General features: G+C 42.1%; 1 protein-coding gene across 5 annotated transcripts in view; it reads right to left on the minus strand.

Annotated features, from left to right (window-relative positions):
- The window catches only part of TBC1D5 (TBC1 domain family member 5), a 581,354-nt gene that overhangs the window by 15,466 nt on the left and 542,753 nt on the right, over positions 1-23,135 (minus strand). For all 5 annotated transcript variants that reach the window (XM_025882739.2, XM_025882764.2, XM_025882715.2 and 2 more), the window contains one exon: positions 12,032-12,131. In XM_025882739.2, coding sequence (XP_025738524.1) covers positions 12,032-12,131 — 100 coding nt within the window. The remainder of the gene's footprint in view (positions 1-12,031; positions 12,132-23,135) is intronic.

A 23,135-nucleotide genomic window follows, 5' to 3' on the forward strand; every position in this document is an offset into this window, starting at 1 on the left:
GGGTTGTTAAGGCAGAGGTTTGAGGGTCTCAGGGCTGCCTGGGGCAGCATGACGCATAGTAGCTGGGTAGTTTGGTGGGGTGGTGAGTTCCGCCCCACTGAGCTGCAACGTGGGGCAGATTTCCCAGCTTCTGCTGTGTAAGCGGGGGTGGCAGGGGAAGAACTCCCGGGCCCTGAAAGGAAGCTCAGCTAATGGGCGCAGGAACACCCGTACATCTGGAATAAGCATGGGAGGGGGGTGCTTCTTGGGTCCAAGGAGCTAATGGAGGGGAGGCCACTGGAGGCCACACGCAGCGAATCAGGGGGTCAGGCAAAGACGGCCTGCTGCCCTGACTCTGTCTGCAGCTCCCGCCTGCCCTTCGATAGTCTGGGGGGCAACATATCCCGAAGCCAAAGGTTTGGCCAAATGGCCTGCTCCTGCATCCAGTGTAATGTGGGGCCCATGGTCAACAGCAACCAGGACCGAAGGCCTTTAGGGTCATAGGCTACAGGCTAATAGGGCAGTCAGTCAGTGGCTCCAGTGGCGACGGAAGCCCGTAACTATGCAGGAATAGAGTTCTCCTTAGAGGCCAACAAACACCCAGAAGGCACTCAGAGGCCCTTCCTCAAATACCAAAGAGACATATGAGCCATTCTAGCACCCTGACACCATCCTCGCAGGGAGAAGAGACAAAGTGGAGAAACCCTAACTGTGGATATGTGTTCAGATGAGATGGTTAACTTGTAAGAGACCAGGTTGCCTCTAATTGGCAAGTTTAAGCCTTGGACTGCCGTTGGTGGGAATGAAACTTCAGATGAGATTTCTGTGTACCTGAGTTTAAATATATGATTCATTATCCCACTAGGGAAGTATCAGTGTCTACCTGAGATCTTACAAAATCATAGTGGTCACGTTGCCTGAAAATCCCAAGAAGCAAGTCACCCCAGTGTCCTTAGATGCCACAAACCCATACTTGGGTAGTGGTGGTGATGAAAGTGGAAAGTACAGCTGTATGGGCAAGCTGGAACAAGAGAAGCCCCTGTCTTTCATGACAGTCCTAAGTGGGACTAAAGCCACTTCCCCCCGTGTTCTGGCTTGAGCAGAGCCTGAACAGCCAACAGGCCTGGATGCTCACTGCTGTACTGTCTCCTGGGTCTAGAGGTGGCGGCGCACTGGTGGGCCACCTCAGCTCCACCTTCCATTCCTTCCTCCTCAACATGTCCCAGATCTCATTTAGGCCAACACCGTGTGCACCTCCCCTCACAGCCAAGGTTGGTCACCTGACACAGCTCTGGCCAATGAGGCGTAAGAAAAGTCCCCGGATGGAGCTTCTGGAAAGCTCCTTATTGGGTCTGACTCAGTATGTGCCTTTTGGACCTTTACACTTCCCACTTTTTTTTTTTTTAAGATTTTATTTATTTGACAGAGAGGGAGAGCACAAGCAGGGGATCAGCAAGTGGAGGCAGCGGGAGAAGCAGGCTTCCCGCTGAGCAAGGAGCCTGATGTGGGGCTCGGTCGCAGGACCCTGGGATCATGACCTGAGCCGAAGGCAGATGCTTAACCATCTGAGCCACCCAGGCGCCCAACACTTCCCACTTTTGTGACCTGAAATGCTGGCAGGCACTCCGCAAGTCATCTTGCAAGCATGTGGATGAGGATTATGGCTGAAGGACTATGGGCAGTAAACCAGAGGCAGCCGGGGGCATTGGGCACATCATGGAGCTGCTATACTTGCTTGGACTGCCCACCTCCGGGCTTCTTTTAGTTATTAAACAAACAAACACAAAACTTCCTGATTTGTTTATTCTGCTTTTTGGGTTTATGTTTGTGTCCCAAATTTCCCTTCTTTAATAAGGACACCAGTCACTGGATTAACCAAGTATGACCTTGTCCCAACTTGATTATATCTGTATAGACCCTATTTGCAAACAAGGTCGCATTCACAAGTTCCAGGTGGACTTGAAATGGCAGCGTCGGGGTGGGGCGGAGAACACTATTCAACCCAGTACAGCAGCAAAACTGCTTCACTGTCACACAGGATCCAAACCATCCAGTTCGTCTAATGAAAAGGGACTGAGAAAGCCCCACCAATCCTCTCCTGCACGTGGAGTATGATCTCAAGTTCCAGGTTGGGGCTCCGGCCTGCTGTGCAGTGTGGCTGGCCAAGGGTATACCCAGGGAGGGAGAAGAGCCCAGAGCCTTAGTATCCTCAGCGGTAGACCCTTACCCAGAATTCTTTAGCCTTATTTTTAAAACAAGATCAAAGATCAGAATCTGATGGAAACCAGGACCTTCTGCCCTGAAAACCCACATATCTATATAATGTTCATTTAATCTTAAGGACAAATCTCCGTTATAATCAACTAAATTGACTAGTCTCATTTTAAGAAATCCAGCATATAGAAATCCAAATTAAAACAAAAGGGCACCTTTGGAGGCTATACAAGATTTCTGACTTTACAAAGTACTGGCCAAGTAAATCCTTTGCCTAATCAGTTTAACTATATATTGATTTAAGGTAGCATTTATGAATATTCTACTAATATATAACTTCTCAGTAACAAATCTATTGCTTTAAGTTGCACCTGCATGTAAAAACAGAAAAACATAATGATGTTTTTCTCATGCCTTAAAATATTAAACGCAGAAATGTGAAATGTTCAAATTTCCAACACAATGCACATTTTTTTCTTATAGCAAGAGGCAGAGTAAATTATGAGATAAAGGCTCTTTCTTTTTGTTCCTGCATAGAAGGAAGATTATGTTCTTTATAATCTTCTATTTAAGTTTTATGTATTATAGACGTTACAGCACTGAAACTAAAGGAGGAAAATCTCACAGAACTACTTCTGTGGAAATTACACAAAAATCTCATCAATAACAGTTCCATGGTGACTCCACTGTTTCTAAAGAGGTGTGAATGCCACAAAAATAGATCTCTGACTCTAAGAGTAATGGAAATGGCACACAAACTACTTTTTACAATTTCTTAAAAACTTTTTTCTTCAATGCTAGAATAAAAGTGTTTTATTTGAATGGCTGGTACAAAAGGTAACATAAGCCCATATTCATTAAGAAGGGAAGCAGACGAGATAAAAGCAGTTAGAACTAGCATCTATCTGTAGTGGAGGCGGAATTCAGTTTCCTTGTGCCTGAGGGTAATACCAGAACCTTCCTCCAAGATGAAAGTAAATAAATGGTAAGTAAAAAGGTTAATAAATGACGAAGAGTAAATAAATTAGCACAGTACCTCACCCACTATAGAAGCTCAGGACTTGGTACCTTTCATTTTGGCATGGCGACATGACCTCATCTGACTATCCCAATGACCATTCTCGATGAGGACTATCAGCCTATTACAGAAAAGGGAGCCAAGCTCAGCAATCCCCGGTCCATCACCTGAGGTCTCATGATGGGAAAGTGGTAGAGCTAGGACTAGATTCCAGATCATCTGGACTCCTGGGCTCCCTAACACTTCCATACACAGCACTGATGGAGGGGCCAGAGAGAGATATGAAGAGGCATAGGACAGGGTCTTGCCACTGACTTGACTGCCTTCTGATGCCAGTGCCCTTTCTTTGGTGGTGGAACTGACTTAAGTGAGGCCAGCCGGCACAACAGGAAGTCACCTCCATGCAAAACAGACTGCTCTATCATTTCTACCAGAACTTTCCAGAGCACTGGCACTAGCATCAAACAGCTTGAACTTTGATGACCTTAGGCAGAGATTCGTGTATCACTAAACCCATCCATAACGGGGACAATACCTATCTTAGAGGGCTGCTGAAGAGATTGGATGGGATAATCAAAGTGGTCCACTTCTAGCACACTGCTCACTATTACTATTATTGGTTAGTATGTTTTTTCCCCCCTTTTCCAGTACCTCAAATATCCAGATAAATGGATTCTGCTCTTTGAGGTTATCTCATCTCTGACAGACATTTAGTTACCTTGACCTCAGACAATCTCATATGAGACTGTCCCAGACTCTAAAGAGGAAATATTCACGCTGTTACAAAATGGAGGGGGTCACATGGAGGGTTGACCTAGGGTCACCTGTGTGACCAGAATGGTAGTAGCTGAAGAGGTTGCCATGAGTCAAGGAGCAGGGGGGAGGGTGAGGCAGACCTGTAATTTGTCACTATTGGCTTTGGCAGCACTGTTGACAAAGGAATTTGTGCTCACAGAGTGTGTGCCATGGTTGGCCAGATCTTGGGAGAAGGCAGGTTTAGTAGAGACTGAAGGTGTCAAATTCATTCTTTGATAGATCATGTGTATTTGTGTGTCTCTGCAAATGTCATTCCCCTTCTAGAAGACTCTCCTAGCCTCCTTACAACAGCACACCCTTCTTTTTTTCAAAGTCTACTTTAAAACTGTGTTCAAGCATCAGCTTCCTATTAACAGTCTTCCCTTTGAAAGCATCCAGTTGTTGGGACTCTCTTCCTGCTTCATTTTTTACTCTTGGAACTGTATTCATATATGAGGTTCAAAAATTAAAGTCTCCTGACTTTCTCTCTTTAAAATAAATAAAATCTTTAAAAAAATGGGGGGAGGGCACCTGGGTGGCTCAGTCATTTAAGCATATGACTCTTGGTTTTGGCTCAGGTCATGATCTCATGGGTCATGGGATCAAGCCCAGCGTCTGGCTCCGTGCTCAGCATGGAGTCTGCTTAAGACTCTTTCTCCCTCTACCTCTGATCCTCTCTACCCGCTCCGGCCCCCGAGCTCTCTCTCTCAGATAAATAAATAAAATCTTAAAAAAAAAAAAAAAAGATTAAAGTCTCCTGAAACTTCACAGTTCTATGTGGCAAACTGTGGACTCAGAATCTTTTGGTTCCAAATGTGGTACTCCGTTCACTATACCCTTATTACTCTAGAACCCTACCGGTCCCTGCTAATGTTTCTGACATCACTCTGGGAGGACCTTGGTTTCATGTGACACTATGTGTCACTTTAGGTATTTCTAATGAGGTATATTTTCCTTGGTGCTTGTACTCTCTCTCTCTCTCCCACTTCACCCTACCCTCAACCCACTTCTCCTAGAACCTATTTTTGTATCAGAGAGCAGGTCCTTAGTATGGCTGAATGAACAATGCAGGGCTTTCCCACAAGCAACAGGGTGGACTTTTATGTCCCGAGGAATAGATGTAGGTGAGCTATTTCTCAGGTGACGAATGAAGGGATATTAACATGCTCAACCAGATCTCAGATTGAGAAGTGATAGGGGCAGATGAAGGGAAATAACTTTCACTGATGATTTCTTAAGAGCCAAGTATTGAGTCAGGCACTTTATGCTCAATATTTTCTTAAAAAGCAAAAGCAGATCACACAGAAAATATAATCAAGGGTCCTATTTTGTATCCAGCTGCCAAAATGACTGAAGGCCCTAAACTTAGCACTGGGAAAGGAGCAGTTAGGAAAATCCAAGGGTAAGACTAAGCAAACATGTGTTTTGCACTTAAGATTAGTTTTTATTGCCAATAAATAATTATCTTAAGTAAACTGAGTATGCTTAGCAGAGTTAAAAATCTTTACTCATCTCTACCATTTAGCATCTTATTGTCTTCGGACTTACCACCCTGCCAGCCAGGGAGTGTCATGGAAGCATGATTCCTCACAGCAAAATCTATCATATTCATGATATAGCTGAGGGTCCACCAGAAGAAAGACTTTATATATATTTTTAAATGTAAACAGTCTCTAAGCTCCAGTAATGGTTAGATGCCTTTGCCAGAAGACGTACTTCTAAAAATAGAAGCAGAAACATAGGTAGGGACTTACTAAAAGGAAATACCCAGGGTTCTGCCATCAGTCCGTCTCATTTGGAAGCAATCAGATAGGAATGCAGTTTGAATAAGACTGACCTAAAATCACATTAGTTAGTCAAATAAGATCCTGTGACCTGGGTTTAAGATGGATATAATTTCTTGCGAATTTTAGGCAATAAAGGTTTTGCTGATAGGAGGATCTAGTGAAAGTTAAGTGTTGCTACTCAGTTGGTATTTAAACATGGCCCAAGGCAGCAAACATTAGCCTTTATTTAAAATTTAAATTTAATTAGCCAACATATAGTACATCATTAGTTTCAGATGTGGTGTACAATGATTTAGCAGGTGGTGGGGGTGGGGTAACTGGGTGATGGGCATTAAGGAGGGCACGTGATGTGATGAGCAGTGGGCATTAATAGGCAAGTGATGAAGATTAACCTTCTTAACTTGGGTTTCACCTTTCCCTACACACAAGTTCTGTGCTTAGCATGACATGCTTGTGGTGGCCACAAAATCCTTGAGCTTTGAAGCAAGCCTGTTTCCACAAGATGGGGTGGACAAGTCTTTTGTCTACTGGGTCATTAGCTGGAGAGGGCCCGGATTGGAGGACATGGAGAGGCAGCCTGGAATGGAAGGCTGAGAACGCACTATGTAGTCTGACAGTTTAAGGAAGATGAAGGATTTGGAAATTATATTTTAAAAGAGAAAGAGGGACAGATAGTCAGTGTGGGTTCCCCCTGTGGAAGAGCATGTGGGAACATGGGAGACAGCCAGAAGGTGGAAAACAACATGAGGAAAGATGGACAGTCTCTACCGAGGCCACGGGATCAGAGTTGTGGTATCTTCACCCAGGAAAGGATAAGACAGTGTATAATTTGCTCAGTTTTTCTAAATAGGCATAGGGTTGGCACAAGGGAGATGCTGACCAGTTGTTTCAGGTCTTCTGATCACAAAACTGAGGCGGAGGTAGGAAGAGCCTTCTACTACTAGAATAGAACAAGTTCAAAGAGGCTGAAAACAGAATTGAATTTCAGATGATTGAAGGCTCCGCCAGAATAGCAGGGGAGGTTCTGAATTCTGCCCACAGAATTCAGTGGCACGTGTGCCTGAAGTGTGCAGTCAGGAATACATTAATAGGATTATGAATATATTCATTTAATCATGCCCACATAACTTTAAGTTCTTCTGCTCTCTGCTGCTTGAAGACTGTCATGGGCCAGTAACATCAGGTCACCGGAGGGCTGTTAGAAATGCAGAACTTCAGGCCCCAGAGCACACCTACTGAATCTGAAATCTGCATTTTAATAAGATTCTCAGGTGAAGGTATCTTTTCCTTCTCCAGAGGACTGTGCTGCCCACAATTAAATGCAGTATTTAAAATTCTCAAAATAATTACGAAAACTTTTATCACAGCGTGACTGACAGAGGAAGCTGTCTGGTGATCACATTTTCTTTCCCTGTTTTTCAAATGCCGTTAGTTAACTGCCTGATTGAACCTTTCCAAAGAAAGCCATTGAAAGTCGTTTTATAAACACAAGATTTATAAAGTTCTTACGGAAGCAAACAAACTGATTTTCAAAACTGGCCTCCTCTTACAGCTAATGCTTACATAAATATTATGGCAAGTGCAAAGTCAGCAATGCCGTGTGCAACAAAACGGCAGAGAATCTGATCTCCCACTACTGACTCAAGGGTGGCCTTAGTAGAGATCAGTGAAAGAGAAGCCAGGGACTGGCACTGGGTCAGGACACAGGTGTGTGACAAGCTGGCTGTGTGTCTCTCCTCCTCTCCGGACCTGGTCTCCTTATCTGTGAAATGAAGAACTGCTGAGCTGGCTTTTAGAACTTCCAGATGTTCAGTATTCTAGGATCGTAGGAGCTATAGCACTTTGGGAAACCTAACTGCCCTTGATTCCCTGCATTTAACCCTGCCTTTGTTACCACAAACCACCCACTAAAGGGCAGGGGGCTGGAAACCACCATCTAAACAGCAAGCGGAGGACTGGAAATACCTCTGGTGGCAACCGGCAAGTGCTGGCTTTAGGGCCAGCAGGGTGAGCAGCTCGTGCTCCCTGTAAACAGACGGCAGCTCAGCCCAGCTGCTCACAGATCAGAGAAGCGTGGGCTGCTTACCCACGTGCAGTTATGCGTAAAATACGGCAAATCTAAAAATAGCCTGAGCTCAGCCACAGAGGTTAATCCTGTCAATGGCTTTTAACTCAACTGCCAGGATGACAGGAAGGGGAGTAACTATAGCAACTGAAAAATGAACACGTAAAACAAGTCTTCTGAAGTTGACAGGAAAGTTAGGTTTAACAAAACATGTATTTTCAATTCCTGTCTCTCAGTCTTTGAATTCAAGCAGTTCAATTACGTGGAAGTCAGAAAATTAGAATCTTGGTAGCGTTTCGATAAAACAAATATTCCTTTCTATAAAACAAAATCCAAAGTTTTGGGTTCCAGGACCATAAGGAAAGAACTGCTAACCTGTCAATGTTATTATCTCTATAATTAAAGGACCATTTGAACAAATGCCTTTATATAATTTTTAACTGAGAGGTTTTTCTCTGTATTTGTTCTGGCAGTTATAAAAAGAGCCCTGAACTGTACTTGACATTTTAAGGCATTACTGCATGTCTGATGAAACCGTAGGGTGAAATGGAATTGTCTTGAAACAAAAGGAACTTAGTGAAAACAATTAACATTAGGAGAGGATACAGAGAAAGACCTGTTAGAACAAGTTTCTGAGGCAGTTCCCAGAACTACCATGGTAGCCTGTGGCCCAGGGCAGAATGGAGGCCCAGCAGCACTCATGGCAAGGAGGCCGCATCATTCTGTTCTGCTAAAGCTATTCTTTCTTGCTCAAAGAGCTCCCACGCCTCATCTTAGGACCGGCATATCCCAAATTCCAGCATCTTTCTGAATAATTGGATAAAGGAATATTTAGTTAGGTGCTGGGCAATTTGGCATTGGTCCTCCTTCTCCCACTAACTAGTTGTAGGGGCCTAGACAAGTGAATACTCAGCACTCTGGTCACAGGCTTGATGAGTGTCTCAGGATCTTCCCTGAGAAGGGACAGTTGGGAATTAAGGGGACAGAGGAGAGAATTTGTGTTGAAAACCCAACTTTGGGCCATTCCCTGTGCTGGGCTTTAAAAACATTTGTTTTGGCAACAAACTGGCAAGGTAGACAACTGTGTCTCCGCTGTACATATGAAGACATGATCATAAGCAGGCTGGGCTAAGAAGTGACAGAGTCTGATCTCACCCTGTGTCGGTCTGATGCCACACAAGGCTGCCTTTCCTGACACTACTCCAGACACTCTTACAACTGACTCTTGCCTGGAGTGTAAAGATGACCCATCCAGGCGCTTCAGCCATCTATAGACTTTCAGTGACTGTCCTGCATTTCCCAAGCATAAAAAATTAGGACCCCTGGAGAGGTACCCACCCCTATAATCTTCCTTTCATCCAGGCCATCACTGTTAATGGTTATTTTTGCATCAAATATATACTATTGTGCTACCTGTCTTTTCCCTTAATAATATAGCATGAACATCTCCTTATGTTAATAAATAACTATTTTAATATTTCATATTAAGGTTACATTACACTATGTTATAATCAGTCACTTACTAATGGGTTTTTCAGTTCCAATTTTGTACTGCCTTAATAATCAGTAAAAATAGAAAACATCATATGGAAAAAAATACTAGGGTACTGAAGTGATTTTTAAAGGAAATACAGTAGGCCAAAAAGTAAATCAAGAGCTTCACCTTAATTAACCTTTTTTTGTCTTCCTCTAATTTTTGCTTGGAATAAAAACTGCCTACAACACAGGAATACCCTTTAATAAACCAATAGGCAGGTGAAATGAAATCCATCTGTGGGCCCTGGGGACCAGGATTCTTTATAGCATCCTTCAACCCTACTTTAAAAAGGCAGTCCTGCTATTTATATGGAGAAAAGAAGTTGACAGCTATATGAAGGGATTCTGGCTGAAAGTGAAACGTACACACAAAAACAAATTTAGTTTTGCGGTTAGTTGAAAATTCACATCTGGTATGGGCTTTTCTTTAATTAAAGTGTTTCCCCCTCCCATGCAATGAGAAAATACTCTTACAGTGCTGATTGAGAGACCGAAATAAGAGCAAAAGCTCTTTGAAAATTCTGAGGCTTAAGTAAAGCTGCTTTAAAGCTGCTATGTGGACCAAACAACTTAGATATTTCCTAACAGGATTTTCTAGAGTTCCAGTAAATCTTTCTCTCAGTCACTTCTTTGTTTTACTTTGGTCAAAACCCAAATCAAACAGTGCAAAGGTCACCCACATAGCCAGAGAAGCAAACATACACATATACACCCACCCACATACTTGCTTTGAAATTAAAATTATATTTAACTAAAATCAGTTATATAATATATATTATTTCTATATAAACTATCTCTCTTCATTACTTCTTTTTGATACATTTGAAAGTGGGATGCTATGAGGGGCGCCTAGGTGGCTTAGCTGGTTAAGCGTCTGCCTTCGGCTCAGGTCATGATCCCAGGGTCCTGGGATCAAGCCCCACATTGGGCTCCCTGCTCAGATCTCTCTCCCTCTCCCCCCTGCTTGTGCTCTCTCTCTCGCTATCTCTCTCTCTCTCTCAAATAAAAATCTTAAAAAAAAAAAATTAAGTGGGATGCTATGAGATTCATGAAACTTAGTTCTATCTGAATTTTAAAAAAATGATCATAATGAAGCATATAAATGAACCACTGTGACGGGTGGATCAGACGTGACAAGGGTAACATTTCTTGCTGTAACAAGAGATACTACTCTTTTGATCACCTGCTGGGGTTTCTCCTGTTATTTCTCCCTCTTGAGCTCTTCCTCTGAAGGAGTGGTCAAGAAAGGAGAAATAAGGCTGAGGCTAGCACAGGACCCAGCCAGCTGCCTAGTAAGACCCTGGTAGACAACCAGCCCCTGAGGTCAAGCACCTCCCCAACTATAAGAGAACATTTACACCTTGCTAGAGGCCAGGATGGTTCAGGCTACACTTAAATGACAGCCATTTTGACCGCGTGTAATGGACTCATGACCTAACAGGCTGAGAGATCACTGGAGTCCAAGGAAAAGAGTCCACCTTCCGCAAAGGCCCCATAGATTGGCTACTCCTAGGACCCCTGCCAGGGGGGAGGGGCCTTGGTGGATTCTCTTTGGTTTCCCTCATATGTGGGATGCATCCTGATTTCTTATACTACTTGGTATTGCCATTTGTCCACACTCACAGAGCAGCAATATTGGCCCTTTCCATTAGAGTATAGGTTTTATTTTCCTAATTTGCTCCCAAACTACAGATGCTAGACACCGAAGAACGGAAAAAGAAAGGATGCCCATAAGAGGGCTGAAAAACACTAGTAGTCTGCATCCTAAAGTCCTGCAAGCAGAACAGAGTCGCTAAAGTAAAACATACATGATCCAGCAGAGACCATTTCTAATAAAAAAATACAGAACTTTCACAAATGTAGAGAATAATGCCTGAAGACTTTCTAATGTGACATATATATGACTCACATGTAAATGGAACTTCAAACTAGAATATTTCTTAGAATATAAGCAGTCAGAAGTAAGAAAAGGTCATGTGATCCTGACATGCATTTCACGCTGGTGGTTAAAAACATGTATTAAAAAAAAAATAAAGCATTGTCAAAATAATGATCACATTGGTAATTACAGACAGGTTGGCACAACAGTAGAACTATTTGATTTTGAAAGATCAACTTTTTTTTTTAGATTTATTTATTTGAGAGAGAGCGTGAGCATCGGGGGAGGCCGGGCAGAGGGAGAGGGAGAAAGAGTCTTAAGCAGCCTCCATGCTGACCGTGGAGCCCAATGTGGGGCTCGATCTCATGACCCTGAGATCACAACCTGAGCCAAAGCCAAGAGTCAGACACTTAACCGATTGCACCATCTAGGCGCCCCTTGAAAGCTCAACATTTCATTTTGGTTTGAGGTAGACAGATATTTACAAAAGGTAGTGTAGCAGTTGAGAATTGAAATCTATGGTCAAACTGCTTGATTTTTAATTTCTACTCTATTTACTAGTGACATAATCTTCGGAAATTGTATTAATCTTCCTGTGCTTCAGTTTCCTCATTTGTACAATGTGGACAGTAAGTACCTCTACCATAGTGCTGCTGTGAGGATTAATGAAATAATGCATGTGGAAAGTTTAACCCAGGGCCAACTAGATACTGTTGTGATGACTATCATTACTCCCAGGGCCAAAGTAGCTCACTCACCTAGATGAGTGTCCATCACCTTTGCACAGTATTTGCACATGGCATCCAGGTCATTCAACTGTCCTTGAAGGAAGGAAATTTGGGCTTCTAATTCTTCTTCCTAAAATGAAAGGGGTAAAGATATGGAAATTTTATTTTATTTATTTTTGAAGATTTATTTTAGAGAGAAAGAGAGAGAGAAAAAGAGAATGTGTGCACTTGAGTTGGGGGGAGGGGCAGAGGGAAAGAATCTTCAAGCAGACTCCCCACTGAGTGTGGAGCCCGATGTGGGGCTCAATCTCAAGACCCGTGAGATCATGACCTGAGCCAAAACCAAGAGTCAGATGCTTAACTGACTGAGCCACCCAGGCACCCTGGTATGGAAATTTTAAAAAATTCAAATAAAATCCCCAAAGGTCTCCAAATGATTTGGATGATTCTAAAGAGGCACAATGTCTTTTCAGTCACAGACAAACAAAAGAAAATAGCAAATAAACAAGAGCAAACCTACCACTGCCACCACCAGCAAAATAAGAGAAAGGGTGAAGTCGAGTTTTAAAAAAATCTGGACTTGAAGCCGAGCTTTGTGCCATGTGTTAATGATTACCCATACAACCCTGTACAGAAAGAATCCATACAATATCTTCAATAACTGGGCCATACAAATTCAGAGAATAAATGCGATTTCAGTGGACCCTACTCCCTAGACAGCTGTGTACAAGAACATTACATTTCCTCACACACATTTGGGGAACCAGAGACAATGATAATCTCTTAAAATGTAAAGATTTCCCAAAGCACTTGGAAAAGCTTTGCCCCTACAGCCCATAAATAGCTGCTCTTACATTTCCTCTTGTGATATAACACCAGAGAATTTTATTTATGTGATTGTTTCTAGGAAAAAATACTCTGGGTTGAATAATTATCTAAATGGTAAAAGACAATCTAACTGTAACAATAACAACAACAACAAAGTCTTTTTTTTAAGGAAAAAACATACATGCAAAAAAATTTCTCAAGGAAATTTAGAAGATTAAGAGAATTTTTCTCAAGGCGAGAGAATACAGGCAGACCCTAGAGATACCGTGGGTTCAGTTCCAGAGCACCGCAATAAAGAGAGTATCACAATAAAGTGAGTGAAATGAATTTTTTGGTTTCCCAGTGCATATAAAAGTTGTGCTTATATAAATTTTAAAAAAGCTATGTTTACACTATACTGCAGTCTATTAAGTCTGCAATAGCATTATGTCTAAAAAAACAATGTATATACTTTATTGTGGGGCACCTGGCTGGCTCAGTTAGTAGAGCATGTGACTCTTGATCTCAGGGTTGTACGTTTGAGCCCCATAGTGGGTGTAGAGATTGCTTAAAAATAGAATCTTTAAAAAAATACTTTTTTGCTAAAAATGCTAACTATCATCTGAGCTTTTTGCTGTTGAGAACTCTTGTCTCCACACTGATGGCTGCTGACTGATCAGAGTGGTGGCTGAAGAAAGAAACCACTTTCTGTGCTCATCCATAAGAAGCGACTCCTCATCCATTAGTTTTATCATGAGATCGCAGCAATCCAGTCACAGCTACAGGCTTCACTTCTAATTCTCGTTCTCTTGAATTTCCACCACATCTGCAGTGGATTCCCCCCACTGAAGTCTTGAATGTCTCAAAGTCATCCATGAGTGTTGGAATCAGCTTCTTCTAACCTCTTGTTAATGTCAATATTTTGACCTCTTCCTATGCTTCATTAATGTTTTTAATGGCATCTAGAATGGTGAATTCTTTCCAGAAGGTTTTCAATTTACTTTGCCCAGATCTATCAGAAGAATCACTATCAATGGCAGCTAGAGCCTTACAAAATGTATTTCTTAAATAGTAAGACTTAAAAGTCAAAATTGCTCCTTGATCCATGGGTTACAGAATGGATGCTGTGTTAGTGGCCAAGAAAACAACATTAATCTTGTACATCTCCATCAGAGCTCTTGGCTGACCAGATGCATTATCAATGAGCAGTCATATTTTGGAAGGAATCTTTCTTTTTTTCTGAGCAGGAGGTCTCAGGAGTGGGCTTAAAATATTCAGTAAACCATGTTATAAATAGATGTGCTGCCATTCAGGCTTTGTTGCTCCATTTATAGAGCACAGGCAGAGTAGATTCTAGCATAATTCTTAGGGCCTTAGGATTTTTAGAACGGTCAATGAGCACTGGCTTCAACTTACAGTCCCCAGCTATATTAGGCCCTAATGAGAGTCAGTTTGTTCTTTGAAGCTGATGCCAGGCACTGGCTCCTTCTCTCTAGCTATGAAAGACCTAGACAGCATCTTCTTCCAACAGAAGGCTGTTTTCATCTACAATGAAAATGTGTTATTTAGTGCAGTCACCTTCATTAGTTATCTTAGCTCGATCTTCTGGATCACTTGCTGCAGCTTCTTCATCAGTACTTGCTGCTTCCCTTTGCACTTTGATGTTATGGAGCTGGCTTCTTCCCTTAAACCCCATGAACCCACCTCTGCTGGCTTCAATCTTTTCTTCTGCAGCTTCCTCACCTCTCCCAGCCTTCACAGAATTGAAGAGGGTTAGGGCCTTGCTCTGGATTAGACTGCGGCTTAAGAGAATGTTGTGGCCGGCTTGATCTCCCATCCAGACCACTCAGACTTTCTCCCTATCAGCAATGAGGCTGTTTCTCTTTCTGATCATTCCTGTGTTCACTGGAGCGGCACTTCTAATTTCCTTCAAGAACTTTCCTTTGCGTTCACAACTTGGCTAACTGTGTTGTACCAGAGGGCGAGCTTTTGGCCTATCTTAGCTTTCAACATTCCTCTCTCATTAAGCTTAATCATTTCTAGCTTTTGATTTAAAGTGAGAGATGTGTGACTCTTCTTTCACGTGAACACGTGGAGGTCACTGGAGGGTTATGAATTGGCCTCATTTCAATATTGTGTCTCAGGGAATAGGGGGCCCAAGGAGGGGGAGACGGATGGGGAAATGGTCAGTGGAGCAGTCAGAACACACCCATTTATTAAGTTCATTATCTCAAATGCGTGCAGTTGGTGGCACCTCTAAACACTTAAATAGTAACATCGAAGATCACTTATCACAGATCACCAAATACATTAATAATGAATGAATTTGAATGAAATACTGCAAGAATTACCAACATGTGACACAAAGACATGAAGTGAGCAAATGCTATTGGAAAAATGGTGCCATTAGATAGACATGCTTGATGCAAGATTGCCACAGACCTTCAATTTGTAAAAAATGTAGTATCTGCAAAGTGCAATAAAACAAAGTATGCCTGTAATCCTCATCTTGTAGGAATTTTTAAGCCAAGTTCATGAGAATACAAAGAAAGGATGTTGCCAGAGGCCAAATAGGCTAGAAAATTGATTTTCCAGTCTTAGGTGCTTATTTTTTCACATAAGAATCTTCTGTGTTGTTAAAAAGAAAGCAGGAGAAACTTAATGAGATCTGCTTTTTTCTTAGCAATGGAGTATACTTTGACTTATAGATGGAAATTAACAGTTGAAAAGGTTACTTGTAGGTGTATTACATTTTAGCAATATACAACGCAGCACTAAAAAGTATTGTTTTTAACTACTACATAGAGAATGAGCCTTTAGAAATAGGCATTTAAAAGCCTGACACAGAAAACAGACATAGCAGTAGCTCTAAAACCAAATTATTGTAAAATGCCCACTGTAAGATACACCAGCACTAATCGTGCTCCTTACATATAGCACAAAAGGAGCAGCTCAAATAACGACCAGAAGTAACTCAGCCAAGGAATGATCAGAAGGGCGGGTGGGTAGGCGGCTGTCACCTTTCTAACTCTTTGGCCAGGCTTTGAGATGGAAAGGGATGGGGTGTTTCGGGGCATTTTTCTTCTCCCTTTTCTCATTTGTTTCTGCACAGGCTTGAGTTTTTCCTGTTCTGTCAGGGCACTAGGAATTAGGGAGAGAAGGCTACATCTGCTGGTTAACTGTGGTTATGGTTAGTCTCCAAGACGGCCACCATCAATTCCCTCCCTCCCTCAGTGTATATGCTGTTCCTCTCATTGAGAGGTGGTAGTGTCTGTTTTCCCTCCCCTTGAATCTGGGCTGGCCTGTGACTTGCCTTGACCCAGAGAACGCAGTAAAAGTCACACTCTCAGTTCTGGACTAGTGTAAGAAGCCGGCCAACTTCTGCTTACTTCTGCTAGAGGAAGATGGCTACCAAGCTGTAAAGAAGTTCAGGCTAGAATACTGAAAGAGAGAAGAGAAAAGATGGAGAGAAAGAGGCCATGGGAGAAGCACTGAGGTTCTAGACATGGAAATGAAATCTTCCAGGACCTTTCTCCCCAATCCATCTGAAGCCAGCTAAGTGAGTGACCTAGTCAATGTCACACGAAGCAGAACAGCCCAACCAAATGCCTGACCGTAAGCCTATGAGAAGTAGCAGTGTGTGTTCAGGGAGTGGAATTTTGGAGCGCTGTGTTATGCTGCAACAGATAACTGAAACAGGTAGAATGGACAGAACACTAGGTTGGTATATGGCGCGAGGAAATCACGAGTTCTATTTCTGATCCTGCCATTAACAAGTCATGTAACCCTAAGTAATCCTCACCCAATCTGGGCCTAATGCAGCAGTCTTTGGAGAAGGTATAAGTCAGACACTTTGCTTCCAAGGAGCTTACAGTCTTGTAGTTGGGATAGAAGTGTTCTATAAATTACTAAAGTATGAGGTAGAGTACATGCAAGTCTTATAATAAGAATAATTGTTTTGGAAATCCTGGTCCCTACCTCCTATCACCCCTACTGAACAAGTCACTTTTTCAGTGGGTTACAGACACAAACCCAGCTGGATGAGGTGAGAACTGTAGCAAGGCCAGAGCTTGGCAGTCTTTTAAAAGAAGGGAGCCCAGCAATGGCTTAAGTTTCTCCTTACACGTGGCTACCAACTGGGGTGCTGTCAGCCCGGTGTGGACAAAGGGCACTAGGAATACACTGCCTCCTGTCTTAAAAATGTCCTATTTTATATATTAGTTTAATTTGGATTTAGCAATCATTTCTTTTAAAATATAAAAGCCCTTGGGAGCTTTAATCTTCAGCAGTCACTCCTATCTAAGTGGATTTATTTCATTAGTTTGTTTTCTTTTTAAAAGCTGGGAGGGAAGAAGAGCTTGAGAAGAGACACTGGAGGAGAGAGGCCCGGTCTGCTGGTGGTGAGGTGCTGGAGAGCTGGAGGAAGTCTGCAGCTCAGAGAGGGTCTCTTCCTCAAACATTTTACTGGGCTAGCAGGAACATTATAATAATAAAAACGTGATGAGACCGGTGTCCTCTACACTGTGGAGTGCACAACGTGCACGAGTGCACGGGGAAGCCCTGAGAACATGGCAGCCCACAGCACATGCTGAATTGAGCGTGCATGGATATAAGTACACAATTTTCCAAGTCTGCAGTTGTGCTCAGGGCTCTGGCAGCAAATGAAGAGCATTTTCTTGCCTTAATCCCAAGTAAACCTCAGGACAAATGGAATCTACACTGTAGAAAATGACAGCTTTCATTCATTTAAAACCTTTTTTCAAAGGAAAGCCCACCAAATAAGATAAGAGAAGCATTCTGGCTGAAACAGTTTGAGGGGCCCAAGAAACTCTTCCACTTGGAAATTTGAAATCCAGGGTATTACCCCTCTAGAGTTTGCATAATCTTGAAACATTCCTAAACCCTTCAACTTTCTCAGACTTTATAAATAGAAATGGAATCGCTTGGAGGCAAAAGGGTAACTGTCACTCTATTACATAATTACTGATAAAAGAAGAGCCAAGAATCGAGCTTCTGAGATTATGGGCACCAACTTTCCATTTCTATCTTAGCTTCTCATGCTTCACTCTCCCTCCAACTAACATGCTTTAAATGCTCACAGCTTTAGTCATTTGTTTTCAGTAAACTAGTCCTCTGTAATCAAAAACAAATGCTTGGCTAATTGCCTTGAAGTTTTATGGAAACAAGCAGTTAGTGTGATTTTTGATGTGTAAATAAGACACTGAAGAGAACTCCTTATGAAATTTACTCTGGCATATATGTTCTGCCTTCCATTACAGGAGGGAGTGGTGGATGAGGCCACAAGTCTGGCCTAGACACATCTAGGTCCAAATCATGTTCCTGCCAGTTACTAGCTGTGTAATATTGGATAAGTTCTGTAATTTCTTGTTCCCCTCACCTCCACTGGCAGAACTGGTGGGAGAATGAAATGAGAGCACAGGCAGAGTATCTGGCACCGACCAGGGACTCAATAAAGGCAATTATTCTTTCTTTTACCAATTCTGTTTATAATCAGGTCAAAACCGTGAAATGGAATTTAAGTACAGGGCTTTATGACTTACTGCTGGAAAACACTGGCTCATAGTTTCAAAACTTTATGTGGCTTAGCCCAGAAAGTCTAATTAGGGCTAAAGGCAAGAAACGGATGGAGGTTTATGAAGTACGGCCACATGTAGACCAGAGTGCACACCACCACCCACCGTACTTGGCAGCCCTGTAGGGCAGGACCAGAGAATGAGGGCATCTCCACCTGAAGAGAAAAACAGCTAGTATCCAACTCTTTATCGCAACTACAATATGCTAGCCACTGAGCTTTGACTGCATCAACTCACTTACTCCTCACAACAAAACCATGAGGTAGATTCTCTCATTATTTCCTGCATGGAACGTCTCCTCCTCTGTAAGCCACATTTTCTGGAAGTGTGTGCCAAGGTTTAGGCAGCTAACTGAGGACCCAAGTCGCTTGGTCCACTCTCCCATTTCTTCCCTGGGTACACATTCTTTCTTAGGCTTAATTACTATGGTTCTTCCAATGAATAACCTCACATCTCAGTTTCCTTTAAGAGAGATTCACCAATTACAATGTTAGGTCCTAACCCCAAATTCCTTACTAATTGTTTTCCTGCGAAAACATTGAGATATGATCAGCTGTTTTCTATTTTTGTTGTTGTTTTGACTGTATCTGAAGACATTTTTTTATTTTTTATTTTATTTTTATTTATTTTTTTAACATGTGGACTATTTTCATTTTTTTAAGGTTTTATTTATTTATTTGAGAGAGAGAGAGAGAGAGAATGAGAGATAGAGAGCATGAGAGGGAAGAGGGTCAGAGGGAGAAGCAGACTCCCCGCTGTGCAGGGAGCCCGATGTGGGACTCGATCCCGGGACTCCAGGATCATGACCTGAGCCGAAGGCAGTTGCTTAACCAACTGAGCCACCCAGGCGCCCCTGAAGACATTTTTTTTAAATTTGCCTTTTAGACAGTATTGTTTTACCCCCCCATCCTCCACCCTCCCAAATAGCTGACATATCATTACACCTCTACTCAAATATTATCAACTGTATAAATTGGTTAATAGTATATGGATTTTATATATCAATTTTATAAAATGATTCAATGTCTGCCTGTTATTTCTTGGTTAATAGAACAAGCTTTTGTAGTTTATTATTTATTCACTTATTCATTAATATATTCAGCAATATAGTCATGTGTACTCCTAGATCCTGTGGGAAATACAATGATGAATGAGACATGGATTCAGATCTCTACAAGTTTAAAGGGAGGTAAGAGAGGAGTAAGGCGAGTTCTGTAGAGGAAATGGAAGACAAGGCTTCAACAGTTCTAGGGGGAGCAGATGACTTCCAATTCAAGAGGTGGAAAGGGAAGCAGGTTTTCTGGAAAAGGCAGCAATTTGGTGGGTCTTCAAGAAGTAGGGGGAGTTGACTAAGAAAGGATGCATAAAGGTGTTTTAGGAGGCAGGGACCCGGTAAACAAAGAGCAGAGCCAAAAGTGTGGGCCCTGGGCAAAGAACCCAGCCATTGAGTGGAGCCAGAGAGTGGAGAAGAGCAGGAGCTGAGGGTCAGCTTCCCGTTCATCTCTATACATTTTTCCTTCAGATAATGATGTTTTAAGGGCTGTGGTGTGACATGCAGACGGCTGTGGCCATGCCCCTCCCACGCACCATGCTCACGATGATTATAGCAGGCTGCAGCAGTGCCTCTGTCCAGGGATGGATTAAAACCCCCCGAGTCCTTGGTTTGGGAGAAAAGTGGGGCAGTTAGAGCACCGGTGTGGAGTTCTGCTCAGCTTCCCCGGGGTGCCCTCAGATAGCAAGAGAACCGACACCAACTGCAGGCGGCAGGAACAGGCTATATATAGCAACCAGAAGACAGGAAAGACGCCCAGTCTTTCTTGAGCAGATGGGTGAACAAGAAGTGGGAAGTGAAGGAAACGGAAAGTCTCAAGGAGAAAAGTGGGAAGGCTGCGGATGTTCTGAGGAAGCTGTGGTGTACACAAGGGCAAAATACACACACGGTGTGGACGAAATCCAAGCCAGAGCATATGGTATCAGCAGAGGAAGACACCACCAGAACAAAACGGAAGAAGAGCACCAAGATGACTTGTGAGGAATATAAAAATAAGTGGTCTGGGTGTGTAAAGCAGCACTGCCATGCTGGAGCACGCTGGAATCTGATCACAAGCCTTGGGATCAGTATACACGGTGCTTGCGTGCGCCATCTCTGTGACCCTGACCGGAGAGCCAAGTTCTCTGACCCTCCGTTTCCTGTCTCTAAAATTGGGATACTGCTGGGACGCCTGGGTGGCTCAGTCGTTAAGCACCTGCCTTCGGCTCAGGTCATGATCCTGGGGTCCCAGGATGGAGTCCCGCATCGGGCTCCCTGCGCAGCAGGGAGTCTGCTTCTCCCTCTGACCCTCCCCCCTCTCATGCTCTCTCTCTCTATCTCATTCTCTCTCTCAAATAAATAAATAAAATCTTTAAAAATAAATAAATAAATATGAATGGAAATTTCGAACTGAAATTCAAAGCTTAAGGTGTTACATTTTAAGGTAACAAATGATATTCCAGTGCTGAACTTGCCTTTAAAGATAATTTACTTTGACCCCTTCATTTTACAAATAAACTTTAACATGGCTAGGTAGTTAGCCAGTAGCAAAATTTACACTAGAAGACTTCCTTGTTTCTCAGCTGCTGAAGCAATTTATGTCCCACCACTGAGACGCACACTGCCTGCAGACACCAGAGATATCCTCGCAGGATAGGTTTTTTATAACAATCACTGAGACCTCTCCCTCCACCCACATCGTGCTATAATGGTGATGTTCCTTCCTGCCTATTGTAGTCTAGAAAAAAAGGCACTAAACCCTAAACTTGACATTATTTTATATGACTTCATACTGTTAAAAACCACCTACACTGAAGAATACTGCTTCTTGGTTATATGGTAGATTAGGAAGCACCAGGAATCTGTCTCCCCACCTAGAAAACAATTACACTGGCAGAATCTGTGTCATGTAACTATTTTAGAAAGCTGAAGTCCACTGAAGGCTGACTACTTCCAGGGGAAGCCTTGAGGGTAAACCGAGGTTAATTTTGGTCCATTTTCAGCTCTTAGCAGAATAGCAGCTCCCCAACCCCCATCCCTAGCCCTGTAGCAAGCAGCTTTGTATTTGTTCCCAGAGCAGCTTGCATGCAACTTGTGAGAGCCCGGATGGGCAAAAAGAACCCTGTTCTCCAAACATCAGGGATTTGTACTCTGATCACTGATTGCTAATTCTGATCAGAATTGGAGACAAAGAAGAAAGTGGTCACTATTGTTGTACCCCCCCTCACCCCACGGACTTCCAGTGGATTTAAAGAGCCTGCATTTTATCTCCTTCTTCATTTTTCTCTTTTTCCCCTTTGGGGAGTCAACTATTAAAGACTAGAACATTCAAAAGCTACTACATATACGAGGGAAGAACATGACTGCATATGCCCAGGGAAAGGCACAGGTTCAGAAAAGACCTGAGAAGACCATAAATTTATGCCTCAGGCTGATCCTTGGTACAGAGACAGCCTACAAACAAACAAACAAACAAACAAACAAAAAACCCCAATAACAAAAAACAGTAAACCCTGGGAAAGGGGGAGAATATGATTTCCAGAGTTACCACATTATTAGATTAAAATGTTCAGTTTTCAAAATGTTTTTTTTTCCAAAAAAAAAAATCACAAGGCACACAAAGAAACAGGAAAGTATGACCCATTCAAAGGAAAAACATAATTCAACAGAAATTGTCCCTGAAAAAGACCTGATAGCAGATCTACTAGAAAAAGACTTTAAAACAGCCACCTTAAAGATGCCCCAAAACCTAAAGGAAGATGTGGAGAACATCAAGAAAATGATGGATGATAAAAATAGAAACATCAGTAAAGAGATTAAAAACCCAAATGAAACCAAGGAAGAAATCCTGGAGCTGAAAAGTAACTGAAACGAAAAATTCACTAGAGGGATTCAGAGGCAGCTTTGGGCAGGCAGAAAAAAGAATCAGCAAACTTGAATACAGAAAAAGGGAAATTATTGAATCTGAAGAACAGAAAGAAAAGATTACAATGAACAGAGCTAAGGGACTTTTTGGGACAGCATCAAATGGACCAATATGCACATTGTGGGAGTCCCAAAAAAAGAGAAAGGGATAGAGAGGCTGATAATGTCCTGTATTTGATGAAAGACATGCATATAAACATGCAAGACGGTTTAACAGATCCAACTAAGATGAACTGAAAGATACCCACACTGAGAACATTATGTATGAATTAAAGGTTCAATACAGCAAGAAGATAAAATAATTATAAACATTTACACACTTAACATATACATGAGGCAAAAACTGACAGAACTGTAGGGAGAAAAAGACATTCCTACAATAATAGCTGGAGACTTCAATACTCCACTCTCAAAAATGAATAGAAAAACCAAACAAAAGTAAGGAAATAGAGTATTTAAACGATGCAATAAACCATCTAGATGTAACAGACATATACAAACACCCTATCCAATAACAACAGCATACATATTCTTCTCATACGTTCACAGATCTTTTATAGAATAGACCATATGTTAGGCCACAAATTAAATCTCTATAAATTTAAAAAGACAGGTATCATATAAAGTATCTTCTTTGACTACACTGAGATAAAGTTAAAAATTCCCTATAGAATTAAAACTGGAAAATTCATAAATATGTAGAAATTAAAGAACAAACTTTAAAACAACCAGTGGATCCAAGAAGAAATTACAAGAGAAATTAGAGAATATTTAGAGA

This window comes from Callorhinus ursinus, unplaced genomic scaffold (assembly GCF_003265705.2).
Source record: "Callorhinus ursinus isolate GAN/ISIS: 27379988/994484 unplaced genomic scaffold, GSC_fseal_2.0 scaffold1, whole genome shotgun sequence".
Taxonomy (NCBI): domain Eukaryota; kingdom Metazoa; phylum Chordata; class Mammalia; order Carnivora; family Otariidae; genus Callorhinus; species Callorhinus ursinus.